At 41.7% G+C, this 15,606-nt stretch overlaps 1 protein-coding gene across 4 annotated transcripts; it reads right to left on the bottom strand.

Annotated features, from left to right (window-relative positions):
- Window positions 1-1,606: 1,606 nt before the first annotated feature.
- On the bottom strand, window positions 1,607-14,891 carry LOC129179735 (zinc finger protein OZF-like). 4 transcript variants are annotated; one of them, XR_008570056.1, is made up of 4 exons: window positions 14,647-14,891; window positions 5,698-6,054; window positions 3,144-3,226; window positions 1,607-2,648 (listed from the first exon to the last, which is right to left on the bottom strand). XR_008570056.1 is itself a non-coding variant. In XM_054773380.1 (3 exons), exons 1-3 carry the CDS (start codon window positions 14,822-14,824, stop codon window positions 3,216-3,218), a joined length of 546 nt encoding a protein of 181 aa, XP_054629355.1. In that variant the 5' UTR covers window positions 14,825-14,891; the 3' UTR covers window positions 2,705-3,215. The 4 variants fall into 4 exon arrangements, 2 of the variants coding, with proteins under 2 accessions (XP_054629355.1, XP_054629354.1); XR_008570055.1 differs by having other exon boundaries at window positions 3,144-6,054; XM_054773380.1 differs by lacking the exon at window positions 1,607-2,648 and having other exon boundaries at window positions 2,705-3,226.
- Window positions 14,892-15,606: the final 715 nt, after the last annotated feature.

Here is a 15,606-nt window from a genome sequence, read left to right as displayed (position 1 = left end):
AAGCTTTTCTCTTGTGTGTGTTCTTATGAGTGTCATACCACTGCTCACAAAAATGAAAGGAGCACTTTAAAGAAACACATTAGATACATCAGATCTCAATATGAAGTTGGATATCTATACAAATAATGACAGGGCAGTGTCTTAGGAACAAAAGGATGCCAAGTCTTTGAATGGAAATAAAGGTTTTCAGCCTACAGAGGGCTCAATTGTGTAGACACCATAAAATCAGAGTGAAATGAAGATGTGGCAGGCTAGTCCATTTTTTCCAAAACTTAATTTCTGCAACTCAAAATGCTTTTCAGTATCTTGTGTGGCCCCCACGAGCTTGTATGCATGCTTGACAACGTCGCGGCATGCTCCTAATGAGACGACGGATGGTGTCTTGTGGCATTTCCTCCCAGATCTGTGTGAGGCCATCCCTGAGCTGTTGGACAGTCTGAGAAGCAACCTGGCGGCGCCTAATAGACCGAAACATAATGTCCCAGAGATGTTCTATTGGGTTTAAGTCAGGGGATCGTGAAGGCCATTCAATAGTTTCAATTCCTTCATCCTCCAGGTACTGCCTGCATACTCTTGCCACGTGAGGCCAGGCATTGTCGTGCATTAGGAGGAAACCAGGACCTACTGCACCAGCGTAGGGTCTGACAATGGGTTCAAGGATTTCATCTCGATACCTTAGGCAGTCAGAGCACCATTTCCTAGGCAATAGAGGTCTGTGCGTCCCTCCATGGATATGCCTCCCCAGACCAACACTGATCCACCACCAAAACTGTCATGTTGAACGACGTTGCAGGCAGCATAACGTTCTCCTTGTCTTCTCCAGACTCTTTCATGTCTATCACAGGTGCTCAGGGTGAACCTGCCCACTACAGGACGTCGGGCCCTCAGGCCACCTTCATGAAGTCTGTTCCTGATTGTTTGGGTAGAGACATTCACACCAGTGACCCTCTGGAGGTCATTCTGTAGGGCACGAGCAGTGCTCAGCCTGTTCCGCCTTGCACAAACGAGCAGGTATCGGCTGAGGGGTTGAGGACCTTCTACGGCCCTGTCCAGCTCTCCGAGAATAACCACCAGTCTCCTGAAATCTCCTCCATGTTCTGGAGATTGTGCTGGGAGACACATTAAACCTTCTTGCTGCAGCACGTGTGGATGTGCCATCCTGGAGAAGTTGGACAACCTGTGCAACTTCTGTAGGGTTAAGGAATCGCCTCATACTGCCAGTAGAGATAATTACGCAAGCCAAAATCAGAAAACCAGCCAAAAAAGATCAAGAGGGAGAAACTTGAAATGACCTCCACATGTAAAACCAGTCCTGTTTTGAGGGTTTTCTAATTGTTGCCACTGAAGTGCACCTGTTGTTAATTCCATGAACACCAATACAGCTGAAATTGATTAACGAGGCCCTCAGCTGCTTAACTAACCAGAAAATTATCAGACAGGTTTAATTCAATTCATGCCAGGCCCAATAAAAAAAGTGTTCCTTCAATTTTTGTGAGCAGTATATTTACTTTGATATGCGACATGAGAAAGTAAGACCTTGATTGGATAAACAGGCAAAAAAAAAACCCCCGTCACTTCGAGGAAAGTTGAGTTTCACGGGGGCAAGGCAGCCTTTCATTTTGACGGACAGCAGCCAGAGGAGTGAGCGGAGCGGTCAGAACAGGCGTGAAGTCTATTTTCCAGAAAAAGTTTGTTGTTAAGGTGAACACCCAGGAACTTGTAGCTGTCTACCAACTCTATGTCCGCTCCCTGGATGTTCACCGGTGTGAAGTGGGATGTTTTCCTCTGGAAGTTAATGATCATCTCCTTTGTCTTGCTGGTGTTGAGCTGCAGCTGGTTAAGCTCACTCCAGCTGACGAAGTCCCTGATGTCCGTCCTGTATTCCAGATCATTCCCCTCTGAAACACAACCAACGATGGCTGTGTCATCGGAGAACTTCTGGATGTGACACTGTGTGAAGTTGTGTGTGAAGTCCGAGGTGTAGAGGGTGAAGAGGAAAGGGGAGAGCACCGTACCCTGAGGGGCACCTGTGCTGCAGAGTACCATGTCAGACACACAGTGACGGAGCCTCACATACTGTGGTCTGTTGGTGAGGTAGTCTATAACCCATGCAGTCAGGTGTTGGTCTACTCCCACACTCTCCATCTTCACTCTGAGTAGTGACGGCTGGATGGTGTTAAAGGCACTGGAGAAGTCCAAAAACATGACCCTCACAGCGCTCCCGCTGTCCTCCAGGTGTAGCAGTGATCTGTGCAGCAGGTAGATCACTGCGTCGTCCACTCCGATCCCAGGCCGGTAAGCAAACTGCAGGGGGTCCAGCTGAGTGCCCACCAGGGGTCGCGGTGCTGCAGGATAATCCTCTCCATGGTCTTCATCAGGTGAGAGGTCAAGGCAACAGGCCTGAAGTGGTTAGGCTCCTTGGGACGCGGTGTCTTTGGTATCGGGACCACACAGGAGGTCTTCCACAGGGCCGGGACTTTCTCCAGGCTCAGGCTGAGATTGTGCCTGAGAACTCCACAGAGCTGGTCAGCACAGTCCTTGAGGATTCTGGGGCTGATGCCGTCCGGTCCCGGGGCCTTCCTTGCCTTGATCTTCTTCAGCTGACTCCTCACCTGATCATCAGTTATGGAGAGGGGGGTAGAGGATGGCTGGGATGGGGATGTGGGGGTGAAAAGAGGGTGAAAACCTTTTCCCATACTTAAGAACAATTTGACTTAAGAACGGTCGTCTGGAACCAATTGTGTTCGTTGGTTGGGGACTTAGTGTATATGCTTTCATTCCATTTTCACACGGTAAAATTCCAACCCAATCAAAATGCGGCACGTAACACGTGACATAGCTCTCTTCTCGTATTGGTCAGCCGAATTTAGCGTAAACAGAAATGTGTACTGAGCTTTGAGTGAAACAGCGCTCCACACACATTTGTTTAAAATTTTAATAATATAGACAATGTGAAACAGTGCGGCCGGCGGCACGTTCTAAAAATGTAATTTAAGAAGAAAACTAAAACAACAACCCAACAACAGTAAATATGGAAAAATCAGCAGTCACTTTATAAGAATAAAGACAAAATATTAAGACAAAAATTGTGTTCTATGGCTGTATAAACATGAAACCTACCAAAAGAAAGATTACACTCCCACCTTGCATTAAAAAGTCCACCTTTTCCCGTTCTTTAGTAATCAGCAGTAGAACATAATCGTTTCCAGAAAATATCAGTTGCCGACTAGAAAAGGGAGAAAAACAGCTTTTTGTGAAAAGATACATTTCAAGCACAACTTTCACTTTGACACAAATACTTTTTGCTTTTATGACAGCTGGAATATCTAAACAACTATACCACAACATAACACAAAAAAGTTTTTTTTTTTTCCTTAAAATAATTAATTTACACACCATGAACTATTTACAATTTTCACATTTGGAACTGAAGCACGTGTGTGCACGTGCTAAAATAATTTTTTTTCATGTGGTAGGCAATGTAACAGCTGCCTTTATGCAAGGGCTTCATCTCATGATCCCTGCCTAGCCTTTATGAAATGCACTTCTGCCACCTAGTGGCCATTTTTATGGCATTCAATTGCTCTCAGGACTAATCCATTGGTGAGGAGTTGCATCAGCACCTCCTTTAGCCTCTGCAAAAGGAAACATAAACATGTATAAATGAGTCATGCGTCATTGGGATCAGGCGTTAGGGGCTTTCAAAAACATAACTATGTTTTTGGTATTGATTGAATTAAACGAAAAATAGTTGAAAGAAAAAAAGTTGTAATTTTTGGAAAATCAGGTTGTGTAAAAAATTAGAATGTTACAATAATAAAGTCAAAATATTATGCCAGTAAAGTCATAATTATAAAAAGAAAGTTGAAAAAGTTGGGGAAAAAAACAGCAAAATGGGGGAAAAAAAACTCTGCTGGAACTTGGAGAAAAAAGTAAAAACAAGAAAAAAAGGCGACATTTTTACAAGAATAAACTCTTAATGAGGGGGAAAATGTCATTTTAGTAGCATAGAGATGAAATATTAAAGAAAAATGTTGTTTTTACGTCATAATATTATGAGGAAACAAACAAAACAATATCAAGTTATAATTTATGGATAATTAGGCTGGTGAAAAAGTGTCAATATTGTGGGAATAAAAATAAAAACATCAAGGGAATAAAGACATTATATTCCAAAAATAACATTTTCAAAGATTATTTAAGAAGAAAGTTGAAATATTTGGAAAAGTACAAAAAAACAACAGCAAAAGTGGTGAAAAAAAAGAGCACAGACTAAAGCGCAATAATAATAAAGCACATATCACCGATATCACAAAGCTGAGATGCAGTTTTTTTTTCTCGAAATATATACATATGACTTCTTAGCATTTCTACATGTGTTGCTTTACAAAATATCAATATATAAGTACCACCACGTGCCTGAGCTGGTGACGACTGCAACCGGATGTTATGTCACATGCAACGCAGCAATTGCAAGAGGCTGCAATGTATATCGCAAAATGGATTTTAGGCCGTATCGTCCATCCCTACTTGAAATATATATAAATATATTAGGGACACTGCCCTCTGTATCTCAGCTTTAATGCCATTAGAACCTTTCATTTCAATTGTGATAACCACACTGCCTGCATGGAAGTCAGGCAACACAATCACTAGACCACGGTGACTCTGCGTGTGACTATTCCAAGAGCTCCAAGAAAATGTAATCACACAAATCGAGCAGGCAAAAGGTTTTTCTCCTGTGTGTATTCTCATGTCTGATAGCATACAATATTTGTTAAGAGAATCTCTTATCACAAACTGATCAACTAAAGGGGATTTCTACTACGTGTGTTGTCATATGTGTCAGCAGAGTGGACCTCTGAGCGAATTTATCGTCACAAACTGAGCAACTAAAAGGTTTTTCCCTCGTGTGTATTCTCATGTGTGATGACATATTACGTTTGTTATTGAATCTTTTATCACAAACTGAACACCTAAAAGGTTTTTCTCCCGTGTGTATTCTCACGTGCGCAACCATATTACGTTTGTTGGAGAATCTTTTATCGCACATTGAGCATCTAAAAGGTTTTTCTCCTGTGTGCGTTCTCATGTGTGCCACGTAAGTTGACTTTCGAGCGAATCTTACACCACAAACTGCACAACTAAAGGCTTTTTCTCCCGTGTGTGTTGTCATGTGTCTATTCAAAGTGGAGCTTCGAGCAAATTTGTCGCCACAAACTGAGCAACTAAAAGGTTTTTCTCCCATGTGTATTCTCATGTGTGAGGGCATACTGCGTTTGTTAGCGAATCTTTTATCACAAACTGAACAAGTAAAGGGTTTCTCTCCTGTGTGTGTTGTCATGTGTGTTTTCAAAGTGGACCTCTGAGCAAATGTATCGCCACAAACTGAGCATCTAAAAGGTTTTTCTCCTGTGTGTATTCTCATGTGTGATTCCATATTTACTTTTTGAGTGAAGCGTTTACCACAGTTAGAGCAACTAAAAGGTTTTTCTCCTGTGTGCGTTCTCATGTGTAAGAGCATGTGCTCCTTCCGAAAGAATTTTTTACCACAGTCAGAGCATCTGAAAGGTTTTTCTCGTGTGTGCATTCTGATGTGTGATTCCATGTTCATGTTGATGTGTGACGTGTCGTCACTGTCTGACAGTGGAGATAAGAGGCTGTCTGCTTCTGACCCTCCAGAGTGGTCTCTGTCACCTTCTGTTGCCATGTGTCGTGGTGAACTGCTGTTTGGAGACTCCGCCCCTCTGTTGTCCTCACTTGGACTGTGATGAAGCTGTAAGGACTCGGGTGGTTTGTCTTCGTTCTCTTCAGTCTTCACAGAGGCAACAGTCGGCGGCAACTTGGTGATATCAGCCTCCTCCTGCCCAAGAAGGTGCTTTTCCTCGTGAGTGGTCCAGAGCCCCTCCTCTTCCATTTTAACGTAGAAGTCCTGGGGATCCTCCTCTTCGTCTTTCACGTGGGGGGGCTGTGGATCCTCCTCCTCCGAAGTAACGCTCTCCCCCTTCGGCTGACGGGGACGTTCTTCTTGATGACCAACAAGCAGCTGGGCGTCTGCAGTACACAAAGAATTTATGGTGGGAGCTTATTGTGGAATTGAGTTTGAGGCCACAGTACTTGTGCATATTATAATGAATTATAAGACGAGCACGAATAATTATTCTAATGCAATTGTCAGGCCACTGCACGTCCTAGTCCTACAGCCATGTTATAGTCTGTTAGCACCGTCTATGGCAGGGGTGGGCAAACCTTTTGGCCCAGGGGGCCACATTGACTTTTAAAATTTGACAGATGGGCCAGGTCAGCACAATATACATATACATATAAAAAAACTGCATTTGTTTACAGTACATATGAAACAAACAGAAAAAAGCATTGAAGTATTAACATACATTTGCTTCCAAAATAAAACTGCATCATTCAGCTCAGGAAATTTGTCAGTATCCTCAAGTAGCTCCAAAAACGAAATAATCTCCTGTTTAAGCTCCCACACACGTTGATATACTTTTCCCAAACTTAACCAGCAGACATTAGAATGGTAAAGTACATCCCTGTGATCCACATCGGTTTCTTCAAGGAAATTAATAAACTGACGATGGTGAAGTCTCCTCGCTGGAATAAAGTTAACGAGTTTCACAACCGGCTTCATTACGTGGTCAAGCTGCAACACGGATGTGCACACCACTTCCTGGTAAATTATGCAGTGTAGAAAAATGACCTCCTGCTCAGGGTTTCCTCTTTCACCCTGTCCTGAATTCTCTTGAGCATCCCGACTTTTTTTCCTGTCAGATTTGGCGATCCATCTGTGGTAACGTTGGCAAGCGTACTCCAAATTAACTTGTGCCTCTGTATGACTGCTGACACGCTGTTAAATAAATCCTCTCCCCGTGTTTTTCCTTTCAGGGATTCCATATGCAAAAACTCCTCCGCCATCTCAAAATTCTCATGGATCCCTCTGATAAAAATTAAAAGCTGAGCGCTGTCCTTTATATCATTGCTTTCGTCCAGTGCCAAAGAGTATCATGTAAATGACTCTGCTTTTTTGTTTAGCTTGCTAGTTAAGTGTTCCTCAATTACTTCAATACGGCGAGTCACTGACCTGATGAGCTATTTTTCTCAAATTTGTTCCTGCTCTCAGGACATAAAATACTTGCTGTCTCTACCATGCACTCTTTTAGAAACTCCCCTTCGGAGAAAGGCTTGCTGGCTTTTGCTAGTTTGAATGCAAGTAAATAACTTGTCTTCGTGCTTGCTTCTTGGATGGAAGTTGCTCCAATAAAGGTGTTTTGCTGAGCCTGCAAGCTAGCAACCAACCTGTCAGCGGTAGCTGCATGTTCTTGCGTTGAAAGGTTGCTGGCGTAATTAGCATGATTGGTGGAAAAGTGATGGCTGATGTATTCTTTTAAAACCGCAACGGTTTCTTGGCAAATAAGACACACAGCCTTGGACCGAACTTCAGTAAAAAAGTATTTAGGCGTCCATTCTTTGCTAAACGCACTCACTGTCAACTTTTCTTTTCTTTGACATTGTTGCAGATGGGTTCTGATCTGACCAGTAGAAGAAGAGCAGTAATTGGAAATGGCTCTCTCAAGTCACTGTACCTTCATCGCCACCTGGTGTTGAAACGCCGTCATTACAAGTCAAAATGAAATGAATGCAATCATTCACATCAAACCTTAATTCTTTACAATCTCCGGCGGGCCGGATTAAAAAGAACGACTGGCCGGATCTGGCCTGCGGGCCATAGTTTGCCAGCCTCTGGTCTACGGTGATAGCATAAAGTTGACACAGCAGCCAGGCAGTCTGTTAAGTCAAGGCGTTCAGCAAGTGACCAACATCCTGATGTGGAATCATTGCCATAGCCTTTGATGGCAAATCTTTGAAAAGGCCCGCCTGGAAGAGGAAGTATCACCAGATTGTTATCAACTGTCCAGTGGGAACACCGGCTCTCTTCGATGTGCAAGTAAGATTGATTCTTTGCGTTTTTTCCCCCCCCAACTCCTTTTGACCTCCTGCTTTTTGTGCATTTTTTTGCAGCGTGATTAACCTTCTTCCCTCCCTGCATCATTCGCTACCCAGCCTTCTCTGCACTTCTCACCGAGGGCTCCCTCCACCCCTCTTCACATACTCTGAGTATCAATACATTCTTGCCTTTTGTTCACACTAAGGCAGGGGTGTTCAAAGTGTTCTAAAACTCTTATTTAACAGGAAAGCAAAAAAAAAAAAAAAACCAGCAAAAACAGAAAAAATCAGCAGTAATTTTGTAAGAATAAAGTCCATCCATCCATTTTCTATGCCGCTTCTCCTAATTCAAAATATTTAAAAATTATTTGGAATTTTACGAGAATACCATAATAATATTATGAGGAAAAATAATGGCATTTTAGTAGCATAAAGTTGATACATTAAAGAGTCTGTGTAGGCTCACTTTTCACATCTGTCCCCACCTCAGCAGCAGTCTCGGTGGTGAGGAAGAGACTGCTCGAGGACTCAACTTTGCATCGGAGAACAAAACTTAGTGCTGACCACATCTGCCAATTATTGGAAATTTGCCTTAACACTACATATTTTCAGTTTAGAGGGAAATTTTACAGACAAATTCATGGTTGTGCTATGGGCTCACCAGTCTCACCCATAGTGGCGAATCTGTACATGGAAGAGATGGAGAAACAGGCTCTCACATCCTTCTCAGGGACAAAACCAAGGCACTGGTTTAGATACGTGGATGGCACCTTTGTCATAATCAAAAAACAGGAAATTCAGTCTTTCACAGATCACATCAATGCGGTGGATACCAATATCAAATTTACTCGTGAGGACGCTAAAGAGAACCAACTAGCCTTCTTAGACTGCAAGGTAATTATAGGAGAGGACAGACAGCTACTTACAGAGGTCTTTAGAAAGGCCACACACACTGACCAATACCTGCTTTTTGAATCAAACCATCCACTACAACATAAACTAGGGGTTCTTAGGACCCTCCAACATAGAGCGGAACAAATACCAACTAGTGCTGTGGGAAGGAAAAAGGAGACACAACATGTCCAGAGAGCGCTCTCAACCTGTGGGTACCCGCGGTGGGCTTTTAACAAATGTCAAAAGAGAGTAGGGAAAGAAACCCAAAAGCCCACAGAAGCAAAAAGGAGAGGAGTGGTAGTCCCTTATGTAGCGGGGGTCTCCGAAAGACTCCAGAAGATCTTATGGCAACACAAAATTCCTACCTATTTTAAACCAGTAAATACCCTGAGACAAAAATTAGTGCATCCTAAAGACAAGGCTCCAAACCAAAAACAGAGCAATGTGGTCTATTCCATCCACTGTAAAGATGAGGAATGCAAAGAGCACTACATTGGGGAAACTAAGCAAATGCTCCAAAAAAGGCTTTATCAACATCGCAGGGACAATTCTAGTGGGCCTCAATCAGCAGTACATCTACACCTTAAAGCTACCAATCACTCTTTTGAGGACAGCGAGGTAAAGATTTTGGCCAAAGAAAACAGATGGTTTGAAAGAGGAGTAAAGGAAGCTATTTTTGTCAAACAACAGAACCCATCATTGAATCGGAATGGTGGTTTGAGGTTTAATTTGGACCCTGTGTTCAGCAGGTTACTGAGACCGAAACCCACAGCTCTTAGTCTTGCAAATGAGGTGAAGCCAGGGCCGAGCCAGAACAATAGATGCTAACGAGCCAGTATCAGAGTCGTTCATACCCAAATCAGGGAGCGACACTTCCCTTTTATCGGAGGTGCTAATGGCAGGAGAGGATTAGACCGCTACTCCTCCCAGTCTTAGTGTAAGGAACCAATAGGAGGAGGGTGTTGGCACACCAATTCCGCCCACTCTTACTGTATTTAAGGCCTAGGCTACCAGCACTTATTAGTTCGCTGACAAAGCTCTTCGGATGAGGAGCGAAACGTCCGATACCTTCTTCACAGAAGTACAGATGACGTCTCAAGAAGCCTTTCCCTCGATACATTAAAGAAAATATTCTTGTTAAGTCGTAATATTAAGAAAAACAAAACGAAATATAGTTGTAATTTTTGGAAAGTTAGTGAGGGACGGCTGTATTTAGAAACTTAAAAAAAAATTAAAAATACAGCAAAAATGGGGAAAAAAGAGCAAAGCCGGATGTTCATGGTTTCACCTATATCACAAAGCTGCAAATATATATAACTTCTTGGCTTATCTACAAGGGTGGTGAACGATAAACCTATACGACCGGATATCCGGTCTGACAAGCAAGAGATATGGCTGCGTCGGTAGCAGCCTCCTCGAAGACTCAGTCACACATCCTTAGATTAAATGATTGTAGAGACATGCACAGGGTATCGCAGCGTTTCCCCTAGGATTTTTGAAGCTGTGGTGGGCTGCATGGACAAAAGCCACGCCCATTTGTAAGCCATGCAGAGCATTGGAGAAGTCCACTGGTAACACAACAACTTTTGACCAGCGAGACCAACATAGACGAGTTTGTTAGGCTTTGAATTGTATCGGTTTGTTCTGTTTTTAAAAATTGTTTTTGGATTAAAGATTGGAACGGTGGATAAGCAAGGGAATCACGGTGTGGTGTCTTTCCAAAACTCAAGAGAGAAATACAATCTGGATAAGCTTGACTTTCACAGGTATTTACAACTCAGAGACTATTGTATGCTGTGTTGAATGTTGTGCGAATCATATTGAAAGCATATAAAGAAGCCGGAATTAGAATTCTATGTGAACCGAGGCACTCAACTAAGGCTATGTTCACACTGAAGGTCAATTCCATTTTTTTTTTTTTTGCTCATGTGTGACCTGTATCAAATTTTTTCATGTCAGTGTGAACGGTACCATTCCGTTTCCTTTTTCAAATGCGACTCAGGCCTCGTTCGTACGCGGATATGAGGCTACGTTCACACTGCAGGGTATGATGCCCAATTCACTTTTTTTTGTGTTAAAATCCGATTTGTACGTGTTCGTTCATATTCCCCCAAAAATGAAGAAAAGCCCATGCAGGAGGTCTTAGGCACACACACATAGTTCAGTTCCACATGTGAAAATTGTAAATAGTTCATGGTGTTATATTTGAAAATATTTAGATTTTTTGTGTTGTTTATGTTGTGGTGTAGTTGTTTAGATATTTCAGCTGTCACAAAAGCAAAAAGTATTTGTGTCAAAGTGAAAGTTATGCTTGAAATATGTCTCTTTACAAGCTGGTTTTCTCCCTTTTCTAGTTGGGAACTGGCATTTTCCTGAAACTTACCTATTTCCTACCGCTGATTACTAAAGAACAGAAAAGGGTAGAAACAAACTTTTTTTTTCCGATGAAAGACGGGAGTCCAATCTTTCTTTTGGTAGGTTCCATGTTCATATAGCCATAGAACACAATATGCTGTGTGCCTTGAAAGATCAGTCAGAATCATCTAAAAGGAAGGAGCTGTCTTTTGAAAATTGGCTGAGATTGAATGAGTTAAGAAGAAAGAGGGCAATAATTTTGGCTATGGCAGTTTGTGGAGATCCTGCGGTTCCGAGGAGCGTGTGGGTGGCAGGAACCGTGAGCCGCTTCACTGACACTTTTTAAAAATAATTTTCGGATGACATCGGTGAGTATCTTCAGCCCAGCCTCGGTAAGCACTGCATGCGTATCGGATTTATATCCGCATGCGAACGAGGCCTGAGTCGCTTTGGGAAAAAAATCTGAATTGTGCTGTTCAAATTAGATACAGGACACATTTTAACCAACAAAAACGAATTGACCTGCAGTGTGAATGCAGCCTAAATGTCAGGAAAGGGTTCAGAGTTGTGGGCTGAACTCCAAAATGCAGACACCTTAGTGTGAGTAAAACATGACAGGTTATTGATGCTCAGAGTTCATGATTAGGGGAGGAGGGAATCCTCAGGGGGCAGCAAGCGCATCAGCGGGGCCGGGCGGGGAAGAAGATGAATCACATTGAAGAGAGCCGGTGTTACCACAAGAGGGCTCTTAATCATCTGATGATGTTTGCTCCTCTCAGTGGGCCTTTAAGGGATGCCATCAAGGATGATTCCACATCAGAGCCATCCAAGGATTATGCAACAGGGTGCTGCCATAAAGAAACGAAAGGAAGGGAAGGGGAAGAGGGACACAAGGGATCTGGAAGGGGAGGCGGGGAGGGAGGGATCTGGAGGTATCCTGACAATAAATGCGATATCTATCCCATCTACAGCAGTCAGGTTGCATATATCTCGGCCTGTCACGATAAGTGTCCTACAAATGATTGCAGATAAACGGTTACGTGCATGCAATGATAACATACTTTATAATACTTTGTAATAATAACTTTATAATAATGTGAGTACACTGTATCCAAAGCAATAAACTTTTTTTTTTCAATTTTTCAAGAGTATTTAACATTTTAACTGGAATGTCAAGAGCTTTGAAATAAAATAACACAAAAAATTAAACAGACAAAAAAAAAACCCATTGAAAATAAAATGGCCTCTCATTTAGCAAAAATTGCACTTAAATAGAAAATAGTGTGGTGTTCATTATTAAAAACGGAGAAATAACCCGGAAATAAGGGGTGGCAATCCCTGGCCACCTCAGAGGCCTGCGATGCGATGATAAAACGATTATCGATGCATCTTTTTTGTCGTCAATTATGTCATTTTCATGCATAATTGTTTTCTATAAATATAAAATGTCTTTTTACTCACTGTGTACTACTAAAACAAAGCATATTTGTAACAATCCACAATTAAAATAAACAGATGAATTTACTTCCATTATCTTTTAATAATTGGAAGTAGGGATGTACCGATCCACATTTTTTGGTGTCCGTTCCGATTTTTTTATAGTCTTGCCGATCTGATACTGATCGTATTTTGTTTGTTTGTTTCATTATTAATAATAAGCTTTTGTTACAAGCATAAATTTGTGGAATTGAATATGGTTATGAAAATAGCTCTTCAAAGCATTAAACATAATGCAAACAAAGTATTGCGCCAATGTACTTTTTTATTACACAGCATGAGCAACAGTATTGTTTGGCTTTTGTAACAAACCCTTGTGAGTCAGGTCCCTAATCCAATAAAAGATCCAATAAAAGATGAAATTGGAAAAAATGGGTGTGCAAAATACTTTTAGAGCAGGTCTAATCATAAGTTCAATTCATAAGCTCAATCATAAGTTCCACCGTTTTCTTATTTATTTCATCATCTTTGCCACAAACCTTTTCATGTCACACAATGACTGGCTCTTGTAATGCAGCCTGTTTGGTAGAGAGAGAGGAGGAAAACAAACACGCACGCACATGTCAATATATCGAGGCCGGCAAAATGATCCAATTAGTTTTTATTTATCGCCCGGTTAATTGATTTATTAATTATCATGACAGGCTTACACATATCCAACCAGAAGCTCTTCTTGTCAGTTGAAAATTATTTTTAAAAAGTGTCAGTGAAGAGGCTCCTGCCACGTCGCAGCAAATTCTAAATAACCTGCCGTAGCCAAAATTCCTGCCCTCTTTCTTCTTAATCTCCTACGTGGAATCATCTTACTTTCATTATTAACTTCCCAAATACCAGAAAACTCTCCAACAATGCCAGAAAAAGTAGCTAGAATTGTCGCTTGTCGCTTTTGAGAAAATATGTCGCCGAGAGGGTTTGAAATGTCGCCAGATTCAGCACGGAGGAGGGCGGGGCAGCAGCCTCGCTAAGGAGCGCTGACACACACAGCAGTGAGACAGACCTCCGTGTCAAGATACAAGAGAACAGTGCAAATCAAGTCTATATCGATAGAAAAGATAGTGATACTGTGATTGATACTGTGCTTAAAAGCAATATGGATATTTTAATAATATCGATATATCGCCCAGCCCTACTGACAGTGGATCTAATGTTGTGAAAGCAGCTGCACTGAACAACTGGAATAGACTGGCTTGCTTTGGACTCTCTACACAGTTCCATAGGTAAGCTTACTAGTAATTTCATTGTTTTTAATTATATGGGTTAAGGTTTGTAGCTTTTTATACAAGACTCAGCTGAATTTAATGATATCGTCTTATCGTGATACTTCCCAAAAATATTGTGATACATGCTAAGTAAGGTCCATATCGTCCAACCCTAATCTTTACCACCTGGAGCATCATTCCCACATTCCCAATCCCATTTTTCATCTGATTAACATGAATGTCTCCTTTTTGGAACATTTTGTTTCTGTTTTGGGGGAGTTTCGTTTTTTTTTAATAGCTATGGTTTGATCAGCTGATGAAAAGCCTATTTCACTTCAGTGCTTGTTTGCATTACATTGCTGACCAATTTTCAACATTTTGAAGCTCCACGTGGCACATCCTTAAGACCCCACATTGCAAAATGTAAATTCTTGCAATTTTTCAACTGGTCTGAAAATTGTTATCAGGAGTGTGTGTGTACATTTGTAACCTGGACAATGAATAAAAATGTGTCTTTTACCTTAAATTATAATATTTTTCAATCGTGTGTCATAGCTGTTCCATCATAACTGATCTATTTGATTTCTACATGTATATTGCCACTACTGTCTTGTATACTGCGTAAGGGTTTGCAGAGGGCATACGCCCGGAAGATCAATACATGTGATAAATAATGATAAAAATAAGTATAAGATAATCATTTTGGGTGATATACTGTATTCCCAGTACTTAAACATACCTTCAACATGTAACACAATTTGAGTCTTGCAAGCAGCTTCCAGTTGTTGCCGATGTCGCTCCTTCTCCTCTCTTGTACGAGAAAGTTCCTCCTCGTACGACGCTACCGTTCTTTCAAACAGCGCGAATATTTCATCGGCCGCCGCCATTAGTCGCTCCCTTATCAAACCTCTCAACATTTTCAGTGTTTTTAACTCGATTACACTCCGTCGCGTCCGCCCTTTTGTCTCGCGTCTGTCTCGAGGCGTTGCTAACTTCCGCCTTTTTCTTCTTCTTCTTTTGTTTTAATGGCTGGTTACAACCACACCGCCACCTTTTGTACCGGAGTGTGTCACATGGGCAGTGCAACCTACTTTACATTAATTTAGGAAAAAAAATAACAACTAATACAAATAAAAAGGTAGATTCTTTTCTATATACTGTGACTCTACCTCGCCCTCCTACTGCTCTATTCCTTTCCTCTCTTCACTTTGCTTTCCCTTAGCTTTACTCGCTCTTCCCTATATTTCTTACAATATAACAATGTTTTTCCACATTCTCTGCCATTTTACATTCCACACATCCTTCCGATTGACAATTATTGACCAAAAGCAATGTTTTGTTTAACCCAGTGCAATAAACCATAACCTAGTGAAAACCTCCTGTGAATATTTGTTATATTTCCTTCCGCTACTATCCCATCCCACCTGTTTTGCCATTTCTTTTTTGATAATTGCCTTCACTTCTCCCTTCCCGAGGGTACATTTAGAAAGATGTCCCGGTGCCAAGAAAGACGCATACAAGCCACTTTTCTCCAGGTACAGACTGCTATTGTGCAAAAGATACAGGTATTGGACTCATGAAGACTTGGGTAAAACCATTTCGCTGATGAATCCCCTTTCTGATTGGTTGGGGCATCCGGAAAAAAGCTCCTGTGTCATGCCATCAGTAAAGCCTCCTGAAATCATTCACGTGTGGGGCT

This window comes from Dunckerocampus dactyliophorus, chromosome 4, assembly GCF_027744805.1.
Source record: "Dunckerocampus dactyliophorus isolate RoL2022-P2 chromosome 4, RoL_Ddac_1.1, whole genome shotgun sequence".
Classification (NCBI taxonomy): Eukaryota; Metazoa; Chordata; class Actinopteri; order Syngnathiformes; family Syngnathidae; genus Dunckerocampus; species Dunckerocampus dactyliophorus.
This window is presented reverse-complemented; position numbering and strand designations above follow the sequence as displayed.